Source organism: Leuciscus leuciscus (assembly GCF_965113295.1).
Source record: "Leuciscus leuciscus genome assembly, chromosome: 9".
In the NCBI taxonomy this organism is placed as follows: domain Eukaryota; kingdom Metazoa; phylum Chordata; class Actinopteri; order Cypriniformes; family Leuciscidae; genus Leuciscus; species Leuciscus leuciscus.
Genome location: NC_138733.1, coordinates 35,937,262 through 35,962,738, shown reverse-complemented (window position 1 = coordinate 35,962,738; position 25,477 = coordinate 35,937,262). Strand labels below are relative to the sequence as shown.

The 25,477-nt window shown below is 36.5% G+C and overlaps 4 protein-coding genes across 13 annotated transcripts in view; 2 read left to right on the top strand and 2 right to left on the bottom strand.

The window, feature by feature from the left end:
• The window catches only part of sh3bgr (SH3 domain binding glutamate-rich protein), a 32,516-nt gene extending 30,278 nt beyond the window's left edge, over positions 1-2,238 (bottom strand). For 3 of the 9 annotated variants that reach the window (XM_082180740.1, XM_082180741.1, XM_082180739.1), the window contains exon 1: positions 2,057-2,236. In XM_082180740.1, the coding sequence (XP_082036866.1) occupies positions 2,057-2,101 (45 nt within the window). In that variant the 5' untranslated portion in view covers positions 2,102-2,236. Of the gene's footprint in view, positions 1-2,056 lie in introns of all 9 variants that reach the window. The other 6 variants (XM_082180737.1, XM_082180738.1, XM_082180742.1 and 3 more) reach the window with 4 other exon arrangements.
• A 4,175-nt stretch (positions 2,239-6,413) lies between these two features.
• Positions 6,414-11,218, bottom strand: get1 (guided entry of tail-anchored proteins factor 1). The gene is made up of 5 exons (XM_082180757.1): positions 10,846-11,218; positions 9,665-9,830; positions 7,752-7,819; positions 7,026-7,140; positions 6,414-6,850 (listed from the first exon to the last, which is right to left on the bottom strand). Exons 1-5 carry the CDS (start codon positions 10,933-10,935, stop codon positions 6,777-6,779), a joined length of 513 nt encoding a protein of 170 aa, XP_082036883.1. The 5' UTR covers positions 10,936-11,218; the 3' UTR covers positions 6,414-6,776.
• Positions 11,219-11,407: 189 nt separating this feature from the next.
• On the top strand, positions 11,408-15,793 carry hmgn1a (high mobility group nucleosome binding domain 1a). Its single transcript, XM_082180763.1, has 6 exons — positions 11,408-11,591; positions 12,790-12,816; positions 14,257-14,286; positions 14,377-14,418; positions 14,505-14,624; positions 14,760-15,793. Exons 1-6 carry the CDS (start codon positions 11,574-11,576, stop codon positions 14,817-14,819), a joined length of 297 nt encoding a protein of 98 aa, XP_082036889.1. The 5' UTR covers positions 11,408-11,573; the 3' UTR covers positions 14,820-15,793.
• A 2,020-nt stretch (positions 15,794-17,813) lies between these two features.
• The window catches only part of brwd1 (bromodomain and WD repeat domain containing 1), a 31,256-nt gene continuing 23,592 nt past the window's right edge, over positions 17,814-25,477 (top strand). Inside the window, exons 1-12 of one of the 2 annotated variants that reach the window (XM_082179361.1) lie at positions 17,814-18,270; positions 18,368-18,426; positions 18,520-18,549; positions 18,757-18,816; positions 20,011-20,161; positions 20,249-20,341; positions 22,075-22,235; positions 22,321-22,542; positions 24,562-24,662; positions 24,752-24,822; positions 24,916-25,016; positions 25,119-25,159. In XM_082179361.1, coding sequence (XP_082035487.1) covers positions 18,222-18,270; positions 18,368-18,426; positions 18,520-18,549; positions 18,757-18,816; positions 20,011-20,161; positions 20,249-20,341; positions 22,075-22,235; positions 22,321-22,542; positions 24,562-24,662; positions 24,752-24,822; positions 24,916-25,016; positions 25,119-25,159 — 1,139 coding nt within the window. In that variant the 5' untranslated portion in view covers positions 17,814-18,221. The remainder of the gene's footprint in view (positions 18,271-18,367; positions 18,427-18,519; positions 18,550-18,756; positions 18,817-20,010; positions 20,162-20,248; positions 20,342-22,074; positions 22,236-22,320; positions 22,543-24,561; positions 24,663-24,751; positions 24,823-24,915; positions 25,017-25,118; positions 25,160-25,477) is intronic. The other variant, XM_082179362.1, reaches the window with a different exon arrangement.

Below are 25,477 nucleotides of genomic sequence, written 5' to 3'. Positions count from 1 at the left end.
GTCTGTCGCCATGGTTCCTATGGCAAGCGGAAACCAGGGATAACGCGGATATTACGTCATTGACAGGCGTGATTGTGAATTGTGTGACAGGGACATTGTGAATTACTCTGAATTTACAAATTCTTGGAAACATTTAGGATAATGTAAGTACACAATTGAAAGAAATATATAGCACATATAAAATAGTCCCCAGCTCGGTAACTTCCAGCGTGACCTGGACTAAGTTTGTCTAACCTATTAGACCTATTTTCAGGTGCTGCGTCATATCATTACGCCTGCTGGACTCATGGTACGGCAGCAAAGTTTCTTGATTATTACGCAGGAATGAGAGTATAGTTCCTAGCCATATCAGCCTAGAAAATCGCAACTTTACATTTTCCGTCGGTCTTACAGAAGAGTCAAGTTTTAAATAGGAAAAATATCGAAACTCTTTGGTCATTTTTTTGAGAGAGATGCTAATGGTCCTGTCCGATTCAATGATCTATGCTAAGCTATGCTAAAAGTGGTACCGCCAGACCCGGAGATCGGCTGAATGGATTCGAAAACGGTAAAACTCAACTGTTTAACTCTGGGGGAGTTGTAAAATTAGCCTATTTCCAAAAAAAAACAGAGTATCCCTTTAAAGGTGCAGTATGTGAGATTGACAGCTAGTGGTTGAAATGGGTACTGCAGTCCAAATTCCAAATATTGGAGAGAGTTGTTTCCTTCGCCCCTTCCTCATCAGACTCGACACTCACGTTAGTTGCCAGATTGAGGACACGCAACAGGAACAAGCGCAACTGACAATGAAAGCCGAGGAGACTTACATAAGTTATATAAGTAATTATTATTATCATAAGTTGATGAGTTGCTTTATTGATTTATGTTTAGTTAATATTGCGTTTTAATATGCTCCCATCCATAGATATTTTTAGATGGGTGCGGAGGCTTTTTAGGTCAGGTAGAATCTGTGATCTCTGACCCAGTTTGTTCGCTGGCTTCCATGGCTACGTTTTCCGCCAACTGGCAACCTGTGGTGGCGAAAGACTATTGGGTAAATTGGCAACCTGCAGTATAGATACAGACCAAAACAAAAACATACATTTTGACACAGGACGCACATTTCAAAGTAAAATAGCTGACTGTAGCATTGTTTTTCAGAGAAACGAGTGAGTGAACTAAGCATATTTCCTAAATATCTGCAAAATATTATGGTATTTTTATGTTTTTAAGCCTACAGTCCAAAACTTACAAACAGCACCTTAAAAGGTATTAAGCAGTGATATTGTCAGGCTTTTCTAATTACAGCGAATTAAGCAATAATTGCCTACAAAATATAATATAACATTATAATAACATTATAATATGTAAGTACAGTTCATAAATTAATTAAAAACATAACACAAGCAAAACACACCTGATGCACATTGTTCTTCATTTTCTATAAAGTAGAGTTTAAAAACCTTGCTGTATTTATGTGTAATTAATGAAGAGAAAGTACACCGCCATCTTACTCCGACGAAAGTGACTATAAACACACCTGCCGTCGGAAACACGACTTCCCACCTCGTAAATACCAACTTCCCAGGAGGACTTGAACATTAGGCTAGCTTGTAGTTGTACATGGACGCTAATTTACACGGTTAATGTAAACCCTAAAATGTTAAAACATGAGAGTAAAGTACCCTACATTTTTTGTTAGTGATAAAGTTAAGAGATTAGATTACTGTTAAGCTATATCTTTAAATACACTTAAATCAATAAATAAACACGTCATGCTGAGTAACTCAAATCAGTTCTGGAAGTTTCATGTTTAAAGGATCAGCATGCTGCTTTCTGGAATGTGATCTCAGAGATATTTAAGGAAACTGGCGGAGTTGCATCGGTTATTAGGTCACTCAGGATTATTTAAACATGCTTGAGTCCAAACTTTTTTTAGGCTTTAAAATACATGCGATTATTATTGCAAATACGCTTTTGGACTATCGATTGATTCATTCCGCAATCTGCATTAAACACAATCGAACTCAAAGCGCTCATCGACCTGTTGAATGACTGAACAATAACACACTCTTACCGCCGTCGATCCCGAGGAGGATGCCAGGAAGACTTTAATGACCATTTTGTAGAAGTGCGAGGTTAGATGATCAGGGAAAAGTGTTTAAAGACACAGATATCCTCCCCCCTTCGGCTAGAAAGCACATACACCGCGCTTCAGTCTCAGTCTGGACTCTGGGGTCTATTTCTGTCCGCAGAGCATCATTGGCGCGTTTGTCCCGGTTTGTCCCAGTGCTGTCTGAGTGATTGGCGATTTCAGCTGTCTGTCCACATCAGGAGCTGCTAAAGTTAGTGTAACGACCTGCATATATGGGCAGAGATGCTGTTTCTCAAGAAACGTGCAATTTGCATTGACAACAACAAAAAAGTGTTGTGAATTTTACCTGCATGTTTTGTTGTTGACTGAAACTCTGAGGCTACGAGTTTGGTTAATATACTGCTAATCATCACTGTTAATATTGCTTATCATTTTCATAATTACAAATTCAAACTGGAAGTTACCATTGTTGAGGGAAACAAGTGGGAATGTGGTTGCGTGCCCTGTGAAGAGGGGGTCCCATTCCCATGAGGTCTTTTAAAGTTTTGGCTATCTGGGAAGAGAGACCCTACCCATTAAAGTTTTGTCCTCCTGGGCTCTGTCGTGCGGGATCAGAACATCACAGAGGCTTGAGGATGGGTGCTTTTGACTCTGGACAACAAGAAACTAGCAATGCTCTTCGACAATGACCCAGGACACCATAACAAAACTCAGATAACAACTCCCCAGAAAACATCCATAGCCAATAGTTAAGCAAATATCTGCTGGGACAATATCATGATATTGCAAGTTTTGCATTAAACATTTTTATTTTGCATATCCTGTCACTCTCCCTCTGCCCCTAACACATACGAAAGTTTCTTGTAGGCAAACAGAAGTATATCTTGTGCCTACACAAAAATATTATCAAAATTATAATTTTTTTTCTGCAAATGTTAATTTAATGCGTATTGGTCCATTATGTTGCAAGGTTGGTTAAAACCATCAATTAAAATAACCATAGTAAATGACAAAGCTGTAACCGTATAGGTAACAGTTATAAGAATATACAACTATTGCATGAATAAGTTAAATTCATGAGTTTTATTCAGTAATGTATATCTAGCAATTATTTGCAAATGATCTACAGCTGGGAATCTGAAGGATCTGGAGAGATTCTGTATGGAGGAATGAATGGTCAGGTGTTCTCTAAACTCATAAGGCATTATAGGAGAAGACTCAGAGCTGTTATCTTGGCAAAAGGAGGTTGCACAAAGTATTTAATAAAAGGGTGCCAATAATTGTGGCCAACGTGTTTTGGAGAAAAACATTTATTTCATAATTTGATTTCGCCTCACTTTCAATTATTTTACTTTAATGAAAGGTTCCATTTTTGTGATAAAAAAAAAAAAAGATCAAAAGGATGAACAATGCAGAATTTTTTTTTTTTTTTACAGCATCTTTGATCATATTTACGAGGGGAGCCAACAATTCTGACCACAACTGTCAACAATCGTAATTAGCAAGGTATAACTAACATTATAGCTATTGATATGTATGTAACGTTAATCAAGTAATTAAATATAGTGTAAATGTACATTTATGCATCATCTTTAATGTGCACCATAAAGCTGCTTATGTTATATCAATCACTGAAATTAAATAATGTGTCACATTAAATAATGTTAGAAAATAAAAACAAACAGTAAGAAAATTGCATAAAAGACTAGTTATCTTTCTGTAATGTTTTTAAAAAAAAGAGGAAAATGTGTATGAGGAGGAGATGGTTATACTATTGGATGAGACCTGCAGGGATGCATAATTCAATATTTATTCCTCAGGGTCAAGTATTTCAAAAGTTAGGCTTAAATTACTCTCAAAAGTAGAATTCTTTTTGAGTAAGTTTAAACTAACCACTGGGGTTCCTCAGGGTTCGGTGCTTGGACCTTCTTGATCTACACAACATTGCTAAACACTTAAACACATAAAACATCATCAAATTAACTAAATGACTTTTGTTGAAGTCAACAATAATTTACCTTTTTTACTTAACCTATATAATGCACATTCCTGGTCTTATTGTGATTGATTCATTGGTGCATTTAACTTCGGCAACACTTTACAATAAGGTTCATTAGTTAACATTAGTTAATGTATTTGCTAACATGAACTAACAATGAGCAATACATATGTTACTGTATTTATTCATCTTTGTTAATGTTAGTAAATAAAAATCCAGCTGCTCATTGTTTCTTCATGTCAGTTCACGGTGCATTCACAAATGTTAACACATACAACCTTTTGATTTTAATAACGTATTAGTAAATGTTGAAATTAATATTAACTAAGATTAATAAATGCTGTAGAAGTATTGTTCATTCTTAGTTCATGTTAACTAAGGTAGTTAACTAATGAACCTTACTGTAAAGTGTTACCAAAACTTCTATTGCATTTTCAAATGTAATAACTTGCTCTTCCTGATGCTGATGTCACTAAGGCCTCACAAACAGCTATTGAAGCATGATTTTATCAAACTCGCATTTGGTTTGCCTGCATTCTTGCATATTTGTGTAATGCCCTCTTTTCATGACATTTACATTTACATTTAGTCATTTAGCAGACGCCTTTCTCCAAAGCGACTTACAGATTAGGACAAAATTCAGCGAGTCATCATAAAGAGGCAAAAGCAACAACAACGCAAGAAGTGCTCAAAGTACGAAGTTCAGGTATTATTCAGAGTAGCATAAGCCTGATAAGTGATGTTACAAAGGGAAAGGAAAACTTTTTTTTTTTTTTTTTTTTTTTTTTTTTTCTATAAGGTTAAGTGCTCAGTTCCCAATGGATAAAATAAGATGCACATTTCACTAAATGGAACCTATTTACTTTCTTAATGCATGTTCTTGGTCTTCATCGGTACACATTATTCCAAAGAATGTCTTTGAGTATTAACATCAACATTTAATAACACTGTGCTGTCTTGTTTTTCTTTTGATTAGACAGACCAGTGAAGGGTTGAGACAAGGAGACATAACTGAAGATATGACAACGGGATACGGGAATGCAAGGCAGCAACTCAAACCTGTGTCCGCATAATGTCCTTGTGTGCACAAATAATTCTTTATTCTTAAAAAAAACATGGTAAAAAAAATGGTTTATTCTACATTTTCTGAATGTATTTGGTAAATGCTATTCGTTGACATTTTGAGCGTCCGTGACACAAAACTAGAACAAGGCACAGCAGGATCTAACAGCTACTTACTGTACATTCAGTTCTTGATCTTTTTTTTTCTTCAAAATTATGAGATAAAATGTGTATTTTACAAAAGTATAACCCCGTGTTTTGTGTGAAGTGCTCAAGGACTGTACGTACAGCAAACAGATCATGTGTGAAACGGGTGTTACAAAGACATTTTTTAATCATATTACATTATACAGACCAACCAAATACAGTGGCAAGAACAGGTTTTTAAACAATTTGATATCTGGATGTCAGCATTGATTACTCAAAACACACAAACAGTTTTACTTTTCAAAATGTTATTGAAGACAGTGATCATTGACAGAGCAGGCTGGATGAAGTGAACCTCTTGATTACTAGAATACAAAAGCTAATTGGAGTCCATTAAGGAGGTGGGATTGGAAGTATGAGTTGCACAGGTGCCAAACAAAGACTGACAAATTTGTTCTTCTCAAAGATTGGATGGTGTGAACCATGCCTCGATTTAAAAAGCTTAAAAACACATTACAGACATGCACAAAAATTGGAAAAGGCTGCAAAGTTATTGCTAAAGGTGTTCATGAATTCATGAATGAAACAGGCAATCCTGAAAGAGGAGAGACCCAAGGACAACTAAGGACCTCCTGAAAACTCTACAAACTGTGAAAGTCTAAAAAAAAGTTAGAAAAACACAGAATAGTGTTCGTGAATGAATAACACGGAGGAAATCACTGCTGCCAAAAACTAAAACATTGAAGCATTTGTCCAAGATCATCATGATGTGCCACAAAGCTTCTAGGAAAATGTTCTGTGGACAATTAAGAAAAACTTATTGTTTTTTTACTGTTAAAAACTCTTTTTAGACCCAAATCACACAAGTAAACCAACTAAAGAATACTTTCTCTGCTAAAGGGGGATCGAGAAGTTACTAAACAAGTCATTATTTTTCTCACCCTGCACTGTGAATGATTACTTAGTACATCCAATAAAACTGTAAAAAGTACAATTGTTTGCGTGTTATTAATTTAGCCAGAACAGACCAAATTTTATGAGTAATCAATGTAGAAATCCAGTTATTTTCAAAGGGTTCCTAAACATATTCTTGCCACTATAAAGGCAATTGAAGCAATAAAACTCACATACCTCATTTTCACATTTATTAATACATGGACATTTTTTTGAAATACAATCAATAAATACATTTGTAACACTGACAAAAAAAAAAACTGTAACACCAAAGCAAGCCCAAATATACAATTATGGTACAAGTAATAAATAAACAATCTTTTGATGGTATCAACTTATCTCATAAAGCTTAAACCAGTGTTTTGCTGTTTGTTAGGAATGTTCACATGTCAGCATTTTCTAACTAAATGCAAATAAAAACAGTTTAAATGTCATTAAACAAGAACTTGTAAATTTACCACAGGCTTGAACTGTTTAACGGAACAGTGAATGGTATTTTTTTATTTTTTTATTAAAAGAAATAAGGCCAGAGGTCTTAGTTTAACTGATAGCATGTAGAACGATGGCCACCACTTTGTTGCAGACAACGAGCCAGCATGTGATTCCAACACCACCTGAGATAAACCACAAAACAAAAACACTTTATAACACTCTAAACCCCATGCGATTCGATTTATTTGATCCAGATGGCATGTAAATCATGAATATATTTAGATGTCACTTTGTTAAAGACTTTTTAAATCAATAATTTATCCCACTATCCCATCAAACTGGGTGACTGGGACATACCTGCAACTCCAGAAGGAAAGGCTACTAGTCTCTCCAGCGGAGCAATCCATTTACTGGGCACAACTGTGACCGGATCTGCGTAATACTTCAATATGAGTGAGATCATGACGGCCGCCTAACAACAGAGAGGAGAAAACAGAACAACACGCCATTATGAGAGAAATGCACAAGTGATGCATGCAGATACATACATCATATTAACACTGTAAAGCCTGACATATGAAATAATAGTCAGTAACAAATGAATTTCTCGAAATGGAAGAACTCATTCAACCTTTAGACAAAATCTGAAAAATGTTTGCATATTAATCAGTTGAGTATCTTCTATGACATCTTTATTACAGGATTGTAGACTACTAACATAAAATGCATATACATGCATTAGATAAATAGAGTTGTAACTCTACACGATGTTTCTAAAACATGATGTACGGGTAATCAATGTTGTGTCAGTCCAGAAAGTGTTCATCTAGAAATATTACAAACAATATAAAAATTATTCTTGTGTTTACCTTTACAGAAAAAACTATTGGAAAGTTTTCATAGCAAAAACAGGCATGGTCTGAAGGTGGACACTTTTACAGTTATACTAAACGGCCTTTTACTTATACATTGTGTACAGCAAGTTTATCAGCGAAGTTTTGATCAGGTTGAAATTTGCATATCAAACATGATACGGTAGGCTTCATGGGGTTAATATGCAAATTAAAAATGCTCTTAACTCACCTGAGAAATGTAAAATACAATATTCACAATCCATTTCATTTTGGCTTGTTGTGCAGTTCTTGATTTGACTGTAAAGAAGAAGAAAAAACAAAGAATATAAACAAAACGCCTTAGAGAATTTCTATCTACTCAAGTTTTCCTCAAATCCAGTCCCAGAAGGCCAAGAGTTTTGCTCAAACCCTGTACCTGTCATTTTCTAGCAACTCTGAAGCCAAGCTGCTTTAGGGTTAGCAAAAAAAAGTTTAAAGCACTTGTAAAACATAAGTGAATAAGACAGAGGGAAGTTAGAGAGGGAAGGGCATAAAAAAACAACACTTAAATACAGCCCATGTAATGTGATTGGTTATCAAGGCACACGTGATCCAAGTTGGCCATTACACTTTCTCCAAAGGTAGAGCCACAGAGCCAATAATAAGACCATCTCTGTCTGAAGAACTATAGCTTCATTAGTGTTGGAGCTGAGCTCTGCAGGGCGGTGCTCTTCCCGGGCTGGACTTGAGGAACCCTCCTGCTTTAAAACAAATCATGTACTCCCGTCCCACTCCTGTAGAGCTACCTTCCATCAGATTTCAGTTCAAACCCCGCTCCTGAAGATCTTAATCAGCAGCTTCAGATGTGTTTGATCAGAGCTGAACTTTACAGAAAAGTAGTTCTCCGGGAAGAGGATTGGGCACCCATGAGATGAAATATTTTCACAATTTATTCATGTAAATGTTGGTCTGTTTCTCATAGCACAAGAGTCATGTGAGCTACATTCAAGGTGCATCTCTGTCCTTTTGGAGGCCAACAGTGTGAATCACTGTCCATGTTCACATAGTCAGGTTCTACAGATGTAGACAATGATCTACACACATGGATAAAAACCATTTTAGACTTTGGATGTCATAGCTCACCCTCATGTCACTCCAAACCCATAAGACTTATACTTCTTCATCTTCAAAACACAAATGATCAAGATTTCTGTCTCCTTTAGTACATTTAGTCTTTTTATTCTCATATAAACATCAATGCACATATGTAGATCACATCAAAATATGGTAAAAAGAAACTGAAACGTGCTTGATTAATGCACAAGAACCAATTAAATGTATCTTAATTAATTCATTATTTTATTATTATTACAGATATATAATCACAAACGTTTGGCCAAAATGTGCAGCCCTACAAACAAGCACAACAAACCTGGATTTTACTTTAAATCACACATTTTTATCAGAAGATGCAATTAGTTTTTATACCCCAAATAGTGTAGCCCTAGTATAAAGTGACTGTATCTCTTCAGGAGACTCGGATTAAACTACGAAATTCATACATTTACAATTTCAAATGGAGGGACAGAAATCTCTCAGGATTCATTTAAAGTCTCTTCCTTGGTGTTTTGAAGATGAACAAGTCTCATGGGACTGGAACGAGTGATATATAACCCTTTAACGAGTTATAACCATGCTTTACTCCAATAACTGTGGCTACACGAGACATGAAGGACAGCGACAGGCAGCAGCTGAGCCATTTGTCTTCCTTCATGAATACTGAAGCCGTTATCTGAAACCCACCTGCCATTTTCCATACTCGGCCTGTGAAGTGAAGAAACTTTTGGTTCCTCAGTTTTCGCCCTACTATAAAGTGGACAACGGCAATCACACAAACAAGCTCACCAAAGCAATTTTGGAAAGTTTCATGCTAGTTTGACTTTCATCAGGTGTGCCGCTGGCTGTAAACATCTTAACACTTCCTGCCCTTTGCTCCTTGTTTTCAATATATCAATATTACACAAGTTGCGACACAATTTGGCTGTTTTGTGGGCTTCTTTCTGTGTAGAAAGCAATCATTAGCTTGTCACTTCATCTGCAATATTGCTGCACATGCACCTAATAAGAAATCACAAAATAAAAACTTCATGAGGTTTTGTTTACCTAGAGTCTTCAGTTGATCAGTCATCTTGTTGATCTTGCGTTCCAGTCTAGCGTATCTGGCAAACTCGTCCATCATGTTGATGCTGGACAGCTCCATCCTCATGTTCTGGATCTCCGTCCTCATCTCATTCTCCTGATCAGCATCTTTATGAAAGATCTTCGACAGCTATGAGAACAAACACATGTGTGCTCATTCATTTTAGATGCATTCAAACGTACTCAAAGATTTTACGCTGAATATCCCCAAAAAAGGGAATCAAAAGGGAGATTTATTGTTATTACTGATGAACATCTAAGAAGGCTATGGAAGTTCATTTTCGCCACAGAATAAAAACATTAAAAAGGTATTTCTCAGTGGTAATAGCTCAGTGGTAAGAGCATTGCGTTAATAACGCAAGGTTGTGGGTTCGACCCCAGGGGATTGCACATACCTATGTATAAATGTATAGGATAATGCAATGTAAGTCGCTTTGGATAAGAGCGTCTGCCAAATGCATAAATGTTAAATGTAATTGCAATGTTTATCTCACAATTCTGACTTTTTTTTCTCTCAAGTTTATATCTCAGTTTTGACTTATTTCCCATCTCTCAATTCAGAGTTTATAGCTCAGTTTTGAATTCTGAGTTTACATCTTAAAATTCAGTTTTATTTTCTGCCACGGAATAACAAAATAAAAAGGTAATTGTAACTTTTTATCTCACAGTTGACTTCCCCCTACATTAAAAAAAACAGACATTAGCATGTTTTTGGATATGGTATGTTGTTTTTTGGACATGTAGGCTATGGTACGAGCATGTTGGAGTACCATTTACATGAAATGGCATGTTATACTAATTCAGTATGTGTACATCCAAGTAGCATGGCATTGCCTAATTCATGAAAGCATGGCACTTTTTATTGGTTTGTGAAAATATTAATACTCCACATCAAACGTTTGTTTGGTTCTAGTACTACTGACCGCTAGTTGGTGTTAATGAATGAGTTTTACTAAGTAAAAGCTAAAGAATGGTGGTAGTTTAACAGAGCAGCTTTTGTTTGCTGTGACTACATGAAGCTCCTGTAGGGGTATCAGACATGCTGTAACACCGAGCATTATAATGGCGTCACATCACGACGAATATACTTTTGAAAATATAGATGTGCTTAAGCGTCCCTAAAGCCCTTTTGAATCAATACTTACGAATGAAGAAATGGATGGCAGGAGTGTTTTGACGAGGTTGCACAGAAACACACAGCTCAGTACAAGGAACCAGTTAAACCCGGCAGCCATTTTCTTTTCATCACCCTGATCCTCCCCCAATAATACAAACACTGCTTTTAACCGGTTCACGTTACATGTTTAACATATTCTTATATAATCTAAAAATATGCAACGACATTAAACTACCTGAAAAGGTAATGTTTATAAGACAAAAATCGTTTTTTTTTTGTTTTTTTCTTAAGCGACGCGTTTCTTTAAATGCATTAAATTATCTGCAAAGCATGAATATATTTATATATAATCAATGCATTATGCAACCAATACTAAAGATATATTTTACATGCTTACTGAAACAACAAATGCAGAAAGTGGCGCCTAAAGTACAGATACAAGCAAATCTGTGATTGACATCTCAACCTATCCACACGGGCACTTTGCTTTGGTTTGAAATGTGGTTGCCAGGACGTTTCAGCCAATCACCGCCGAGAAGGGGCGGAGCGTAGCTCGCATCAGGTTAGTGCTATAGTGGAAAAGAATATAGAAAGGGGAGATCCAATCCGGTTTCAGCTAGTTTCTGTTCCGATAGAACATTAATGCTTGCTTCAGTGTTTCCTAGACCTGGTTTTTACACTTTACTTACCAGTGCGTAAGCTATTTTAATTTATTTTCCTTTTTTTGTTCTAAAAGCACACAAGCTTTAAGCAGCCATGCCGAAAAGGAGCAAAGTAAGTTCAACATTATTGGAAATTTTATTCTGTTTTATAATGTGTGATTTTTAAAAGCATGCAATAATTAAATATGCACGTCGGTAGGACGCTTTATGTAAAGTTATATGAGTGTTTACTGCATTGGTGCATGTGTTAATTCGTAATCTAGGGCAGGCGAGTCGGTGGCATGAATCTGGCGCCTTTTTACTTAGTGTGTGTCGACTGCGAGTGGATATGTAAAAAAATATATTAAAATAAAATAAAAACGCATTATAAAGCGCATTCTCGCCTTAACTTTTACATTAAAGATGTAAAAAAATAATACGCAAAGTAATAATCACACAAAGGGGTGTAACCTCGTAATGTTTGGGCATGTTATTCCTCATGGAGAAGAGCTTGTCCTGCAAATGTTTTCCTTTTTAACTGCGGTGTTTTACGATCTTTATAACCATATACATGCGAATTAATGAAAGTTGTATGTTTGAGGACATCGTGGGGTCTTTGTTAGGCCCTTGTGTAACTGTAAATACATGTGTAGGTGTGTACGAATCCATATGGTCCTCGAGTAGGACACACACACCTTAGTCTTGAGAGTCATGGCTGCCTAACTAAACACGTTTCATGCTTTATATTCAAATGAGTTTGTTATCCCTGCAGGTTTATTTCATAACGAAGTATTTGCGTGACTGTGTTGTTCATTTGACCTTTGAAACGGACTTTGTAAAGTGCATTAAGAAAGTTTTCACCGACTTTATTCGCGTTTTATTTAAACTACTAAAGGACATTTCGACGCCAAAGCTGGTTTATGTTCACAAACTTAGGCGGGATGTGTCGATTTTAACGTGTTTGCTCGTGGATTGTGTCTTGGGGGCGGAGCTAATGTTCCCCTCCTCCCTTCGACACGGACATTTGTCGTTAAAAATAGCGCTAATAATACGTATTATCTGCCGTAAATAAGCGCGCTGTCGTTAACTACGCCGTCTGGTATTTTTGTTGACTTTTTTTTATTTGGTTTCGCTGTGTTTTCTCGACGGATTAACTCGCACGATAAAGGAACTGGATTGTATGACGCTGCACGGGACCCCTCCCCCACATTCACTTCTAGATTACATAATTGCACATAACTCGGAGGGGGGGTGTGTACCCCACACGGCACCTCCCCCTCAGTCAGCCATGTATGTACACACACTAACAGCTTGTGTTTCCTCTGCTACAGGCTAACAGTGACACTGAAGCAGCTGGGGTGAGTCTCAGTCTATATTACCGTTACATGTGTGGGGTTCAACGGGGCTAAGGCACACCTTCAGAGAAGTGGGGGTTTCACTATTCTCTGTGTATGATTGCAGAATATATATATATACATACTTGTATTGAACATTTATGCAGCAACAAATTTTGTGTAAATATATCATACATTTTATTTAAATTACTTGCATATATTTTGTTTAAAAATCCTCTAAATGTATGAGAATGTGGGGTAAAAGGTTGATTTATTAAAAGGCATTATTTATATAAATACTTAAGCTAAAATGTTTTTAATAATGTCTAAGTTAATACTTGTTCAGAACAATCACTTTAGCAAAGTTTGTAAGATATATATTTTTTTATTTTTTAAATAAATAAAATAATTCATTTTTGTTTAGGTAAATATAGTCATTAAAATATGTTTATATTAAAATATATTTTAAGAATACAGAAACAAAATTAGTTCAAAAAGTAAAGATTCTGAAAGCATTGAAGGAGATCCCATAATAATTGAAATTGAATATAGATTTACAGTAGTAAAAATAAATTATATTTTATTATATGATTAATATCACATTTTAAAATATGATGGTTTCATTATAATTATGTTGATTATCTCTAAGGTGGACACCCAACTAGGGCTGCGAAACTATTAATCGCATCCAAAATAAAAGTTTGTGTTTACATAAAATGTGTGTGTGTACTGTGTATAATTATTTTGTATATATAAATATACACACATGCATGTGTATATACTGTATGTGTGTGTATATATTTATTTATTTATTGATAATTTATATTATAAATAAAATATATATTTATAATATTTATATATTATAAATTATTTTATATATAAATAAGACAATTCTTAAATATAAACATGCATGTGTGTGTATTTATATTTAAATATACAAAAAAATTATAAACACATTGTGTAAACAAATTTATTTTGGATTTGATTAATCATTTCACAGCATTACACCCAACTATATATTATATTTCATATTTGAGTCTATCCATGTCATGTATACAAATGGAAAAGTCAGACAGATCTTTATTATCATGTTTATTATTGTGCCTTTAACCCCAAATACCAAAATCCAAAAAATATGAAAAAAATAAAGAAGACCTTTGTCTCAAAATATATTCATAAAATCTACATAAAAATAAAATAAATAGTTAAATATTAGATCAAATTAGCGCCAAACCAACTGCCCGCAATCGTGTCAAGGATCAGACAAATTTCCACGTGCATCTTGAAAAACGGATGTTTTGGAAAGTGCTGCGGCAAGTTTTTGTGCCATCTAGTGGTTTGGAGGAAAATCAAATAAAATGTGCCTTTACCCTATAACACAGTTTTATAAACAACTCTGATACTTAATGCCTGTTTTGTTTTTTTATTGCCTTCCCATCTTGTCCTCATCCAATAATCACACAGCCCAAAAGACGGTCTGAGAGACTTCAAGGAGTAAGTTGGTTTTGTCAATCCTCCCGATTTCATATTTACACAATTACCTTTTCGTGATGCCCATGGCTTACGCTGACTTCTGCTTTACAGAAACCCCAAACGACAAAGTCTGATCCCAAGCCCAAGCCAAAGGTAAATCAGTGACCGAAACGAGCTTTATTACGCTCAATAAATGTTATGGGCAATGGCTTAACCATGTATTTTCTGGAACATCACAGAAGGCTCCTGCAAGGGGCAAGAAGGCCAAGGATGTAGAAAAGGCCAAACCAGAGGAGAAAAAAGAGGAGAAAGAGGAGGAGAAAACTCCAGCGGAGAATGGAGAGACCAAAGCTGATGAAGTGAGTCCATTTCTAATGAGCTCAATAGAGCCGCTGAGGTCCTGTGTGATATTGCCTGCTCATAAGTGCTGGAGAATATATGCCAGTTAGGGTTTCATCTGTGGCTAAGGTTATTTGTTTGTTTGTTTGTTACAGGAGGACAATGGAGAGGACGAAGGCGAGGAGGCCGACCAGAAAGAGGGAGCTGCTAAATAACGTAGATTACATTTCACCAGAGCTCCAATACCTCTTTTCTTGTACAATACAGAGGAATATTTTTATTGACTATTTTCTAAAAAACAAAACAAAACAAAAAAGGGCAGGTTTTTAGTAGTCCAATATTAGAAGCTCATTTTATAGCTGACTTTCCAGAGAAAAGCCTTTAGAAGAGGGACTCCATCTTTTCCCACTCCAGTTTTTTCCTGAAGAAGATTTGCAGTCATGAAACAACTAATGACTACTTCTTGTTATTGTTGTTATTTGTTTTATTTTTCTGACTCTGTTTTGTTTTTAAAGAAGGGAGGGGAGCGGAAACAGGTTGCAACAGATGATGCGATTGTGCCATTTTTAAAACTTTAAAAATGAAATTTCTTGAAGCTGGGAGTGTTTGCCTGAGACACTAACATTCCATGGGCAATGTGATGGACGTCTGTGTGTAGCCCGTATTGTATGGGAAGGGGGATCTTTGTTTTATGGTTTGTTTGTTTTTATTGTAAGCTGTATTCTATAAATTGAAACCTCCTTATTCAAACCGTTTTATGAATCAACCGCTTTGAATAATGATCCTGCTCATTAGTACTGGAACACTCATCAGATTTGTGTTTTACATTGACTTTTGTCTCTGTGTGGTGATAGCATTGCAATAACGTTGTTGTATAGCTGCTGTGAAAAGGTTTTCATAATTACTATATGCAGTATGTGATGGTACTTTAAGAGGATGAAAAATGGAATCGTGTGTGTTAGCAAAGCTAATAACAAGAGCTGTGTTACAGTGTTAAACATGCAGGTTGTAGCTTGTTATAAGAAAATTACTGTAATTTCTTTCACGTGAACATGCCAGCAGTAGCTATATCACTCAAGGTTTTTAGGTTAAATGTACAGTTTCTTTATTTCCTTTTTTTTTTTTTATGTAGCTGTCTCTGTAATGAGTGGTATGATATGCCAATAAAATGGGTGTTATTTCACCATGATTTTTTGCCCTACTGTTTTCCTTTCTATAATTAAATAGAACAAAAGATTCAATATCCAATAAAATCCAGGTGAAAAGGGATGGCTAGAAAAGTAAGCATTTTAAATGTGTATATATGTATATAGTTTTTTGTGTAATATTTCATTTTCTATCATTAGCTAGAAATTGCTCTTTGGGAGCTTATATGAATATATTTATAAATCCTGGAAATTAATTTGTCAAAATGAGGGAGCCCTTCAGTCTAATGTCTATAAAATAATTTGAGATATTTGAAAATAAATCTGAACACAGACCTGATTACAAACACTATAATATCTATTATAAACTTCATTGATGAAGCTGGGACTGGGAATCCTTATTTCACTGTTCTGCATTGTAAATGTTTTCAAATCTAACCACTTAATATCTGTGTGTGGTCTGCATTGCCACTGGTTGATTTTTATTTAAGAAAAAAAAGAAAATTGCCCCATTATATGACATTAAATTAATTTTAATGGGAATTTCTAGGTGTGTGTTCTGCAGTGGTGATGTTCTATGGTCTCATCTCTTTATTTGTGTGTGTGTGTTATGGATTATGCCAGGTTTTATTTAAAAAACAAAAAAATTTACTCCATTTCCCATTCACTCTTATGTGGGTCGAAATGACCCAAGGGAATCTGCGAGGAGAGGATTTTCTATTACAACCACAAAAAATCCTTGAATTCAGTCTATATGTGTGTTCAAATTTCAGATGTGACAAAACTGACAAGGTCTTGCACCACTTTTCAGAGCCAGAAGTACACATCAGAAGTTCATTTGTATTCATTGTTTGTGAATCTAATCAGAGTTTCTTATGTTTTCTGTGATAAGGAGATAAAACATCCATGTCATTTAGGAATTAGGGTCTACATTTTTGGAGGTCTTAAAGGTCAGGCTGAAAGTATGTGACCAATATTCATAAACACGTCCGGTCGACAGCATTGTAATCCACATCATTTAATCAACACTTCGCACTAACAATGTATTTTGTTCTCACAAACCAGCTCATATTAAAATACAACATTATACTAAAAATGTAACTAGAGTTTCACTACAGTATATACATTGGGTCCATAAATATGTGGACACTCAAGATGCATTTAAAATGTCACCAAAGTGGCATCTGCAAACATATTAAACCTCAGAATGATGTGTTTATACCGCATAATGTGATTTAAGTGGATGTATGTCAGTCCGTTTCCTAGCAGAGTATAATAGTTCTTCCCAGTAACAAAGGACAGAGTAAATGTGACTGACAGCCAGCATGTCTCCAAATCTGAACAATTTTATTTCTACAGCACTTTTCACAATCTTCTGTTGTTTCCAAGCAGTTTTACAGGAAATCACAATGTTAATGATTGTAATATCTATGGAGATAAGTGCCTTATAGTCACATTTAACAGATTACTGCTGGGTTTACATTTTGCAGTGATATAAACAATCAAGAAGTTGAGATTTGGCATATAGAATATATCACTTTACATGAAAGTGCTGTCTGTATGTGGGTAAAGTTGGATATATACTTATACATCCAACTTTATATGTCCGTGCAGTAATAATATAGTTATAATCAATATGACTGAATATGATCAGCGGTAGGAACTGTATCATCTTTTATAATTTAAAACCTAACAAGCTTATTTTGTAAAAAGTTTGCTCTCTTGAAAATAAGTCACTTGATTTGATGTTTTGTTTTTCATGCATAGACACTGATACATCTGAAGCGTATGCAACTGCTTTTTGATGTAAAACAAATCAGAAGACAAAAGATCCAAAGGTTTGGTCTATTATTGCATTGTTCTGCCTCAGAATCTGTGTTGTTTCTTGTAAGTGGGCATATGTGTGTTTAAATCAAGTAAATTCGGCACATTTAATATAATATACATCACGTAATCCCGCAAGCAAGTAATAATAATTAGGGGTTATGAATGTTAGTCGTTTGCATATCTTTAAATATTCAAACCATCAGTTTCGCAGACTGTTTTATAGACAAAAGATAAACGGTTTCTACTGTCGCCATTCAACGTGACGTCATGAACGAGCCGCTCGACCTTCTTCGAACAGCAACGCGCGTTTTCGGCGTTCTTCGAGGAAAGCTTTGCTTTTGTCGGCACGACAATAAACGTTTCGACCTGAACATTGAACGTTTGTGTTTTTAAACCTCCGCGTGGCCTCTGTTTTGCTGAAGCAGAAGACGAGCGGTTGAACCCCCCTCCCCCTGTTTCCGGTGCTCAGCCGGAAGTAGCTGTGATGATCTCAGGCCTCATACTTCCAATGGCGACCGAAAACTGGCCGAACAGAAAGCGGGAGCAATCGTGGAGGGGTACGAAGCGTACAATCCGACATTAAATAATTATATAATTTACAAACTACACATAAAGTTCGTCTCCAAATACCGTATTCTTTGAGCTATGGCCGATACTGCAGCCAGAAATGGGAGTATTTCGCCCCTTGAATCGGGTAAGCCACAAAAAAAGTAGTATTTAGGAATATTATTAACAGGTACTTTTATCGCTTCTGTGTCGCAAATACAATAATGAACGGTGTCCTTTCGCAGAGTTATATTACTTGATATCGCGCTATTTGAGCACGGGGCCGTGTCGGAAAGCGGCCGAGGTGAGTTGACTTCAGTCGTCGAGACTTTAATGCGAGAATAGTGTGTTTTAAACGATGCTCGTGTGGATCTGAGCCCGTTCTCATCTGTTGCAGGCTCTGGTGTGTGAGCTGGAGGAGAACCAGGTGTGTTGCTCGAGTACTTCATGTCCATCAGTGTGTGTTCGGCTCCCTGTTGGATTGAAACATGGATTCGGCGATATGCTACTTTTCATTATCTCTTGCCTTGAACTTTTGTTTACATTTTCCTCTAGTGTTATTATTATTAAGACAATAAAAAAGTCGCTTTCCTTTCGTATTCCTCATAACCCGGCTTTTTTATTTTTTTGATAGCTCCTTCCACGTCGCTTGGATTGGGAAGGAAATGAACACCCACGATCTTATGAAGATTTGGTAAGTGTTTTGATTTTTAGTTTTTCCTGGAGCATGTGCATGTTGTGTGTGTTTAATTCTCACACGTGTGTGTGTGTGTTGTGACCGATTTAGGCTCGACTTTAAATGACAGGCATCTGAATTATTTCCTTCCGTTTTGTTATACATGCGTACTATCTTTGACAACTTTGATTTGATCGTAAGGCGTTATTATTACGAGCAGTTCTTGGGGGTTCTCTGTGTTTTGACTTGCTTCCCTATTATTTAGTGCTGTATTGCACTTAGGGTGGGGCCTCGTCGGTTTGTGGCTACGTCACGATATTAAATCGTCCAATCAGATATCAGGACTCGCCGTCGGCTTTTTATTTTGCATGTGACCTGCGCTCTGATTGGCCGATAAAGGGACTGGATTTGCATAAACTCCTTGCACTCAGCCGCATGAGACAGGCTCTTATTTATGTTTTCCTGACGGGTCGCGACCACAGTCAGTTATCTTAACCGTTTAAATTGACATAATTAATCAAGACAGCTGCTTAAAATTAGAGTTTAGTGGTCTGTTTGATTGGTTAAAAGCACACTGAGAATCCAGAAATCAGAAATATCCACTATAAAAAGAAGAAAAAAGGGATTACCTAAGGTGCAAAAAAGAGCAATTATACTTAGTGTTAAGGACAGACAAAGAACAGAATTTACTATTACAAATAATTCATTACATATTTGTATTTTGTCCCACTTTTATATAGTTTAATATGTACTAAGATTTAAAGTAATCAATTGATATAATGCACTTATTGTGTACATGTTTTTAAACATTGTACTTGTATTTAAAGTACAAGTATGTGTGCATATCATGATAACATCTGTAATTACATCTATAATTACACTGTTGACTCTTCCCTTACCTTTTAACCCACTCTTATTAAACCATACCAGCAAACCGTTCCGTACCCATACCAGCAAACCTTTCCTGTGTCCGCCTCAATAGCAGCACAAGTGGGTTTTGTTTTTTTCAATGCACCATCAATGCACGAAGTACATTGTACTTAACAATAATTTATTTTTATTTTTGTAAGTACATTGTAGTTAAAGACACCTAATATATAGTGACCACTTTTTTTTTCATTTGGAAATGCATGTCATTAGTAAACATGACAGAAATAAACTACGTGACTTTATTGCATCCACATGGTGTAAAGATCTTTTGTTCTTTGTTAGGTTGCTGCCAACAGACATATCGCACCAGATCACCTTTTGCAGATATGCAAGCAGATCGGTCCGATTCTGGACCGAGAGATTCCTTCTGGTGTGCCAGGAGTGCACTCTCTCCTGGGGGCCGGGAAACACTCTTTACTGCGACGGTCAAAAGGTGAGATCAGGCTGAGCTTTCAACCGCATTGGCCTTGGTGTGAGTCTGTCAGTCATCCAAGTCTAAATGTCACCTCCACCTCTCTAGACTGCAGCAGCAGATGGAAAGCCTCCACGTTCGCGGCCCTTCATAGAGGGAGACCACCAGAGAGGCCTTTAAGCTGCAGGGATGCCAATATTGGTGAGTACCTTCAGTTATTCACCCAGAACAAAAAGTTATTGTCCTGGATACATTTGAACTGATTATTTTTTCTTTTATTGGCATGAAATGGAAGTTGCAAACATCTCTTATTCCCTATTGTGATGCATATGCTTGAGTGAAACAGGAGGGCAGGACTTAATTGTGTCCGTCGGGAATTGATTGGATCGTTGTTGTTTGCTCACGCGGAGCACGTCATTAGAGGAGAGATGCTGTTTGCGAGGGGGAGGGAAAGGTTTTATTTTTCCTTAGCTTTTTTTTTTTTTTTTTTTTTTGCAAGGGTACATGAATTAAAAAAAAAATAGTGATGTGCCCGAATTAATCACTTATAAATTATAATAAACACTACATTTGCATGGTGATCTTATTTTTCATGGTGAAGTTATTTGTTGAATAAGAATAGGGCAGCCCACGACTAAAGATTTTCCTAGTTCATTTAAGCCATTCGTCTGTGGAGAAATACTGAACCATAATAATGAGCATTTAAAATATAAATCATGAAGTGCTCAAGCGCGCATAAAGCTTGCCACAGCGACACTGGCAAATATTGCACAGATCAGAATGCACACAAAATAAATAACCTATAAATAACAGCCTTATCTTATTTAACGAAAATATTTTTTAAATGTAGGGCATTAAAAAAACTAATAAACAAATAGCCTATGCAGCAGACTTGAACTCTTAAAATAGAAAAATCAATGCAAACATAATTGGGCCGCTGAACAAGTAGCCTTAACATTGAATAAAAACTGTTTTCCAGAGGTTAAGAACACAAACAAAATAAATACATTATAGAAACATTAATAAATAAAATGTAGCCAACTAAAACACTACAACAATATGGACAATTAGGCTATAGCTAGACTCACATCACTTTTTTTTTTTACTAAACTAATGTTAATATTTAAAGTCTCCCTGTAGTCAATAATTTTATCCCTTAAAACTCATCTTTGATCAACAAAATGACAATTTAAAAGTTTTTTCCTTGAAAAAAATTATTCATGCCTTAAAATATCTTGAATGTAATTTACACCCTTGCCTCATTTAGTTTACGTGGTTCTATGAATATGCAAATGAGCCCCGCCTCCACTCACTCACTCACTCCAGCTCAGAGATCCACTCGTTGACGATCACACGTTGATCTGATTGGTTACAAGGTAGTTTGTGATGACCGTGTTTTTAAGACTGTCTTTGGTTCTCTGCAGTTTTAAGGAGAAAATACTCAGCAATGGTGGAAAATGCGGCAAAACTGATCAACTTAATCAAATTAACTGACTATGTTTTCATGTTTTTCCATAAACAAAAAAATTTGTGAAAATCCACGGAAATGATTCTCCTACTTTTTTGTGAATTTACGTGCTTAAATGAGTAATAAAATGACTCGTTAAAAACCAGTATTAGTATTTTTATGCATGGATCGGTTGTCAGAGGTGCTCTCATATAGGAAGTGGGGAAACATTAGTACACCCTCATGAATTGGGGGAAATAAAGGATGCTGCGTTAATGGCCTCCATTTTAATGCATCGTATCTCACGCCATGAAAGTTGATGTAAGATGATTCAAAGTGACCGAGCAAACTGAATTAATGGCGTAAATGTAGCCCTGGCCTGTTGACTCTTTCCTCTGACTTTGGCTCATTGCCATCCCTGATCCACGTTTAATGCATTTTGACTTGTCTTGGCTAACGGAGAAATACAATGTCTCTGTCGTTGTAGTGGAGGTGTGTCGAGGCCGAGAGCTCACCGGAGCTCAGCGCTTCAGCTCCATCAACCCTGTCAGCAATTATCAGCACATGAGGATGCACAGGAGGATCCTGGGACATCTCTCGGCCGTGTACTGTATCGCCTTTGATCGAACGGGTTCCAGGATTTTTACGGTGAGCGTTAACAAATCTCTTGGGGTTCTCAGCTCTGGGTCTTTGACGTCCCACGCTTGACCCTGTTCGTTTCCTGACACCGCAGGGTTCAGACGATGCCTTGGTGAAGATCTGGTCCTCCTTTGATGGAAGTCTTCACTCCACTCTCAGAGGACATTGCGCTGAGATATCAGACCTCGCCGTTAACTTTGAGAACACCCTTATTGCGGCCGGGAGCTGCGACAAATCCATTCGAGTCTGGTGCCTTCGGACTTGTGCCCCAGTGGCGGTCCTGCAGGGCCACAGTGGATCTATTACCTCTTTACAGGTGAGAGCGCTGTATGAATTATCATGTGATGTCACCATTTAAGTTTGTGAACGATTAAAATGTCTTCACTATCTGCCTTTGAGGAGAGATTGTAGTATCGTGCTACAGTGCACGTTCTTTCAGTTCAGTTCTGGCACCCACGTCCCAACATGCTGTTCAACGACACATACATTTACATCGCTCTTTAAGCAACGCAAGCGGTAGAGTTAAGCTCACGTGACATCGCAGTTCTTCGTCATCATTAGGGTTGGAAATTGAAAATAAACTCTTAAAGTGACAGCAGCCTAATATTCCCACTGCCGGGAATATAATAACACTAATCTAACAACAAAAGACAGAGAAAATTCACTCGTTCTTTACTGAATAACTTTTGTAACTATATTTGTAATGTATATTTTATTTATAAAGTGCAGTGCTATTTACATTTGATTACAGTTTCTGCACCTGAAAATCTTAAAACAATGTTTATTTCAATCGTATCTTTAATCAGTTGTATCTAATTGTTGCGATTGCTAATTTTTTTAATTGTTCTTTCTTAATTACTGAGTGTTTACTTGTCTTTAATAATGCTTGACATTTATGTTAGTTAGGCTAGGTGTGTTTCTATGGTAGTTTTAAACCACAGGCAAACGTTCCTCGTGTAAGTGTTCTTTAGCCTTAGATTTTTGCTCATTATATTCAGATACAATTAATAGTTTTGCAATAAGACTAAATGTGAGCGATATCTGAGGTTTTTTCGTACCTTATTGGAATCGAAATTAGGAATCGATAAGAATCAGAATTGATACGCAGTGTGTATCATACACATACACTATGGGTCAAAAGTTTGGAATAATTCATGGTTTTGAAAGAAGTCACTTATGCTCACCAAGGCTTCATTGATGAAAAATAAAATAAAAACAGTAATATTGTGAAAAATTACTTCAGTTTGAATTACTTACTGTTTTCTATTTGAATATGTTATAAAATGTAGAGGTCGACCGATATGGGTTTTTTCAGGCCGATCTTTTGAAATCCGGGTTGGCCGATTAATGCTGCCGATTTATTTTGGCCGATTATGTGCTTGTTTTTAACCTCTATTTGAAAGATAAAATATAACACAAATAATTACTTAAGATCGACAAGATTTCTCAACAAAAACATTTATTGAACACTTGACCAATCTGCACTTGTTGTGACCTTGAGATATGTTTGGTAATTGTACCTGAATGAATTGAAAATTAATTTGCTACATTTCAGATTAATATATTTGTTTTCCTTAATTTTAATTAACAGTAACTTAAACACTTTGCAGTTTGAATGATGTCTTTTATAAACAAAATGACGGAGTATGTTTTTATGTTTCCACTGTTCGATCGCATCCGTGCCTCACACACACACACACACACACAAATATAAGTAAACACTTTGTGACTTTAAACACACGCGACTTTTCGATCGCGCCCGCGCCCCTCTCTCCCTCTCTCTCTCCCACACACACCATATTCCAGCATTGTAATCTTTACATCGCAGCCTGCTTCAGAGCTAAAACGGGGCTACAGATTAGGTGTCCCCAAAGAACCCGCGTATCTAACAGTAGTTCCGCATTACATGAATTAATTTGCACGCGAGTTTTATTTATTTTTATACCATGTATTCTCCGTGTAAATGTATACACCGAACCGTGACGCCCGTACCGTTTCGGTTCAATTCTCCTTTCACTGCGTCTGTGAAGTGGAGCAGGACAACGGCCCACCAGTCCTTGCTTCCGATTCTCATAAACGTTCGGATTCATCAATCGGAATGAATTCAGTCCGATTTGAAACAAAAGTTGTGCATGTAAACGTAGCCAGTGTCACATGATCCTTCAGAAATCTTGCTCATGCTCATTTAAGGTTTTAGTCATACGGCCCACTCATAATCGTGTTAAAAATCGGTATTACAATATTGACCAGAATTTCGTGTGTTTGAATGCTGCTTATACAGGCATGTCGTTCGCTTGCTCTAACAGGTATTTCTACTTCCTCTTTCTCCTTGCAGTTCTCTCCATTTGTCAAGGGCTCCAAAAGGTACATGGTGTCCACAGGAACTGATGCAACGGTGTGTTTCTGGCAGTGGGATGTGAATAATAGCTGTTTCAGGTGAGGGGTTATACAAGTTAGAATGAAAATATGAGAAGCCAGTCAGAGATTGATGTTCATTCTTCTTTGTGTCCTTTAATGTTCACCAGCGATCGTCCACACAAATTCACAGAGAAGCCGAGGCCTGGTGTTCAGACGGTCTGCTCTTCCTTCAGCCCTGGTGAGAGGCTGAGGAGGCTTTTTTTCTCTCTCTCTTCACGTGTGTATGTTTACGTAAGGCTTATTCAGTGTGCATTTGTTTCTCTTTATACAGGTGGCATGTTCCTTGCAACAGGAAGCACAGATGATGTCATCAGGATATACTACCTGGGCAGCGGCTGTCCTGAAAAACTAGCTGAGCTTGACTCGCACACAGTAAGAGCGCCCGGTTTTTAGGAATAGTTCAATAATCAACAGATTTTGAGGGTGTATCTCATATGGTGTGTCCTGATTCACAATACTTGGTTTCATTTGTAGGACAAGGTGGACAGCATCCAGTTCTGTCATTCAGGAGAGAGGTAATATTGGTGGTTTAATAAAACCAATGTTTTTTGTTGTTGTTTTTGTTGGCAGAAAGGGTTTTGGAGGGCCGAAATCATTGACTGAAATGGTATAATTAGTGCTTATCTACTTTGAAATAGGCACTCATTAGAGTAGCTCTGACAAATAAACGTGATCTGTGTGGTTGTTAGGGCTGGGTTGACTAAAAGATTTTTAATTAAAACATTTTTATGAATTAAGTTTTTGTTTTTAGTCTATTCTGTTTTATGCAGTCTTTTTTATAAAAAAAATTTTAATATGTAATTATGCAAACACAAATTGTGACACTACATATA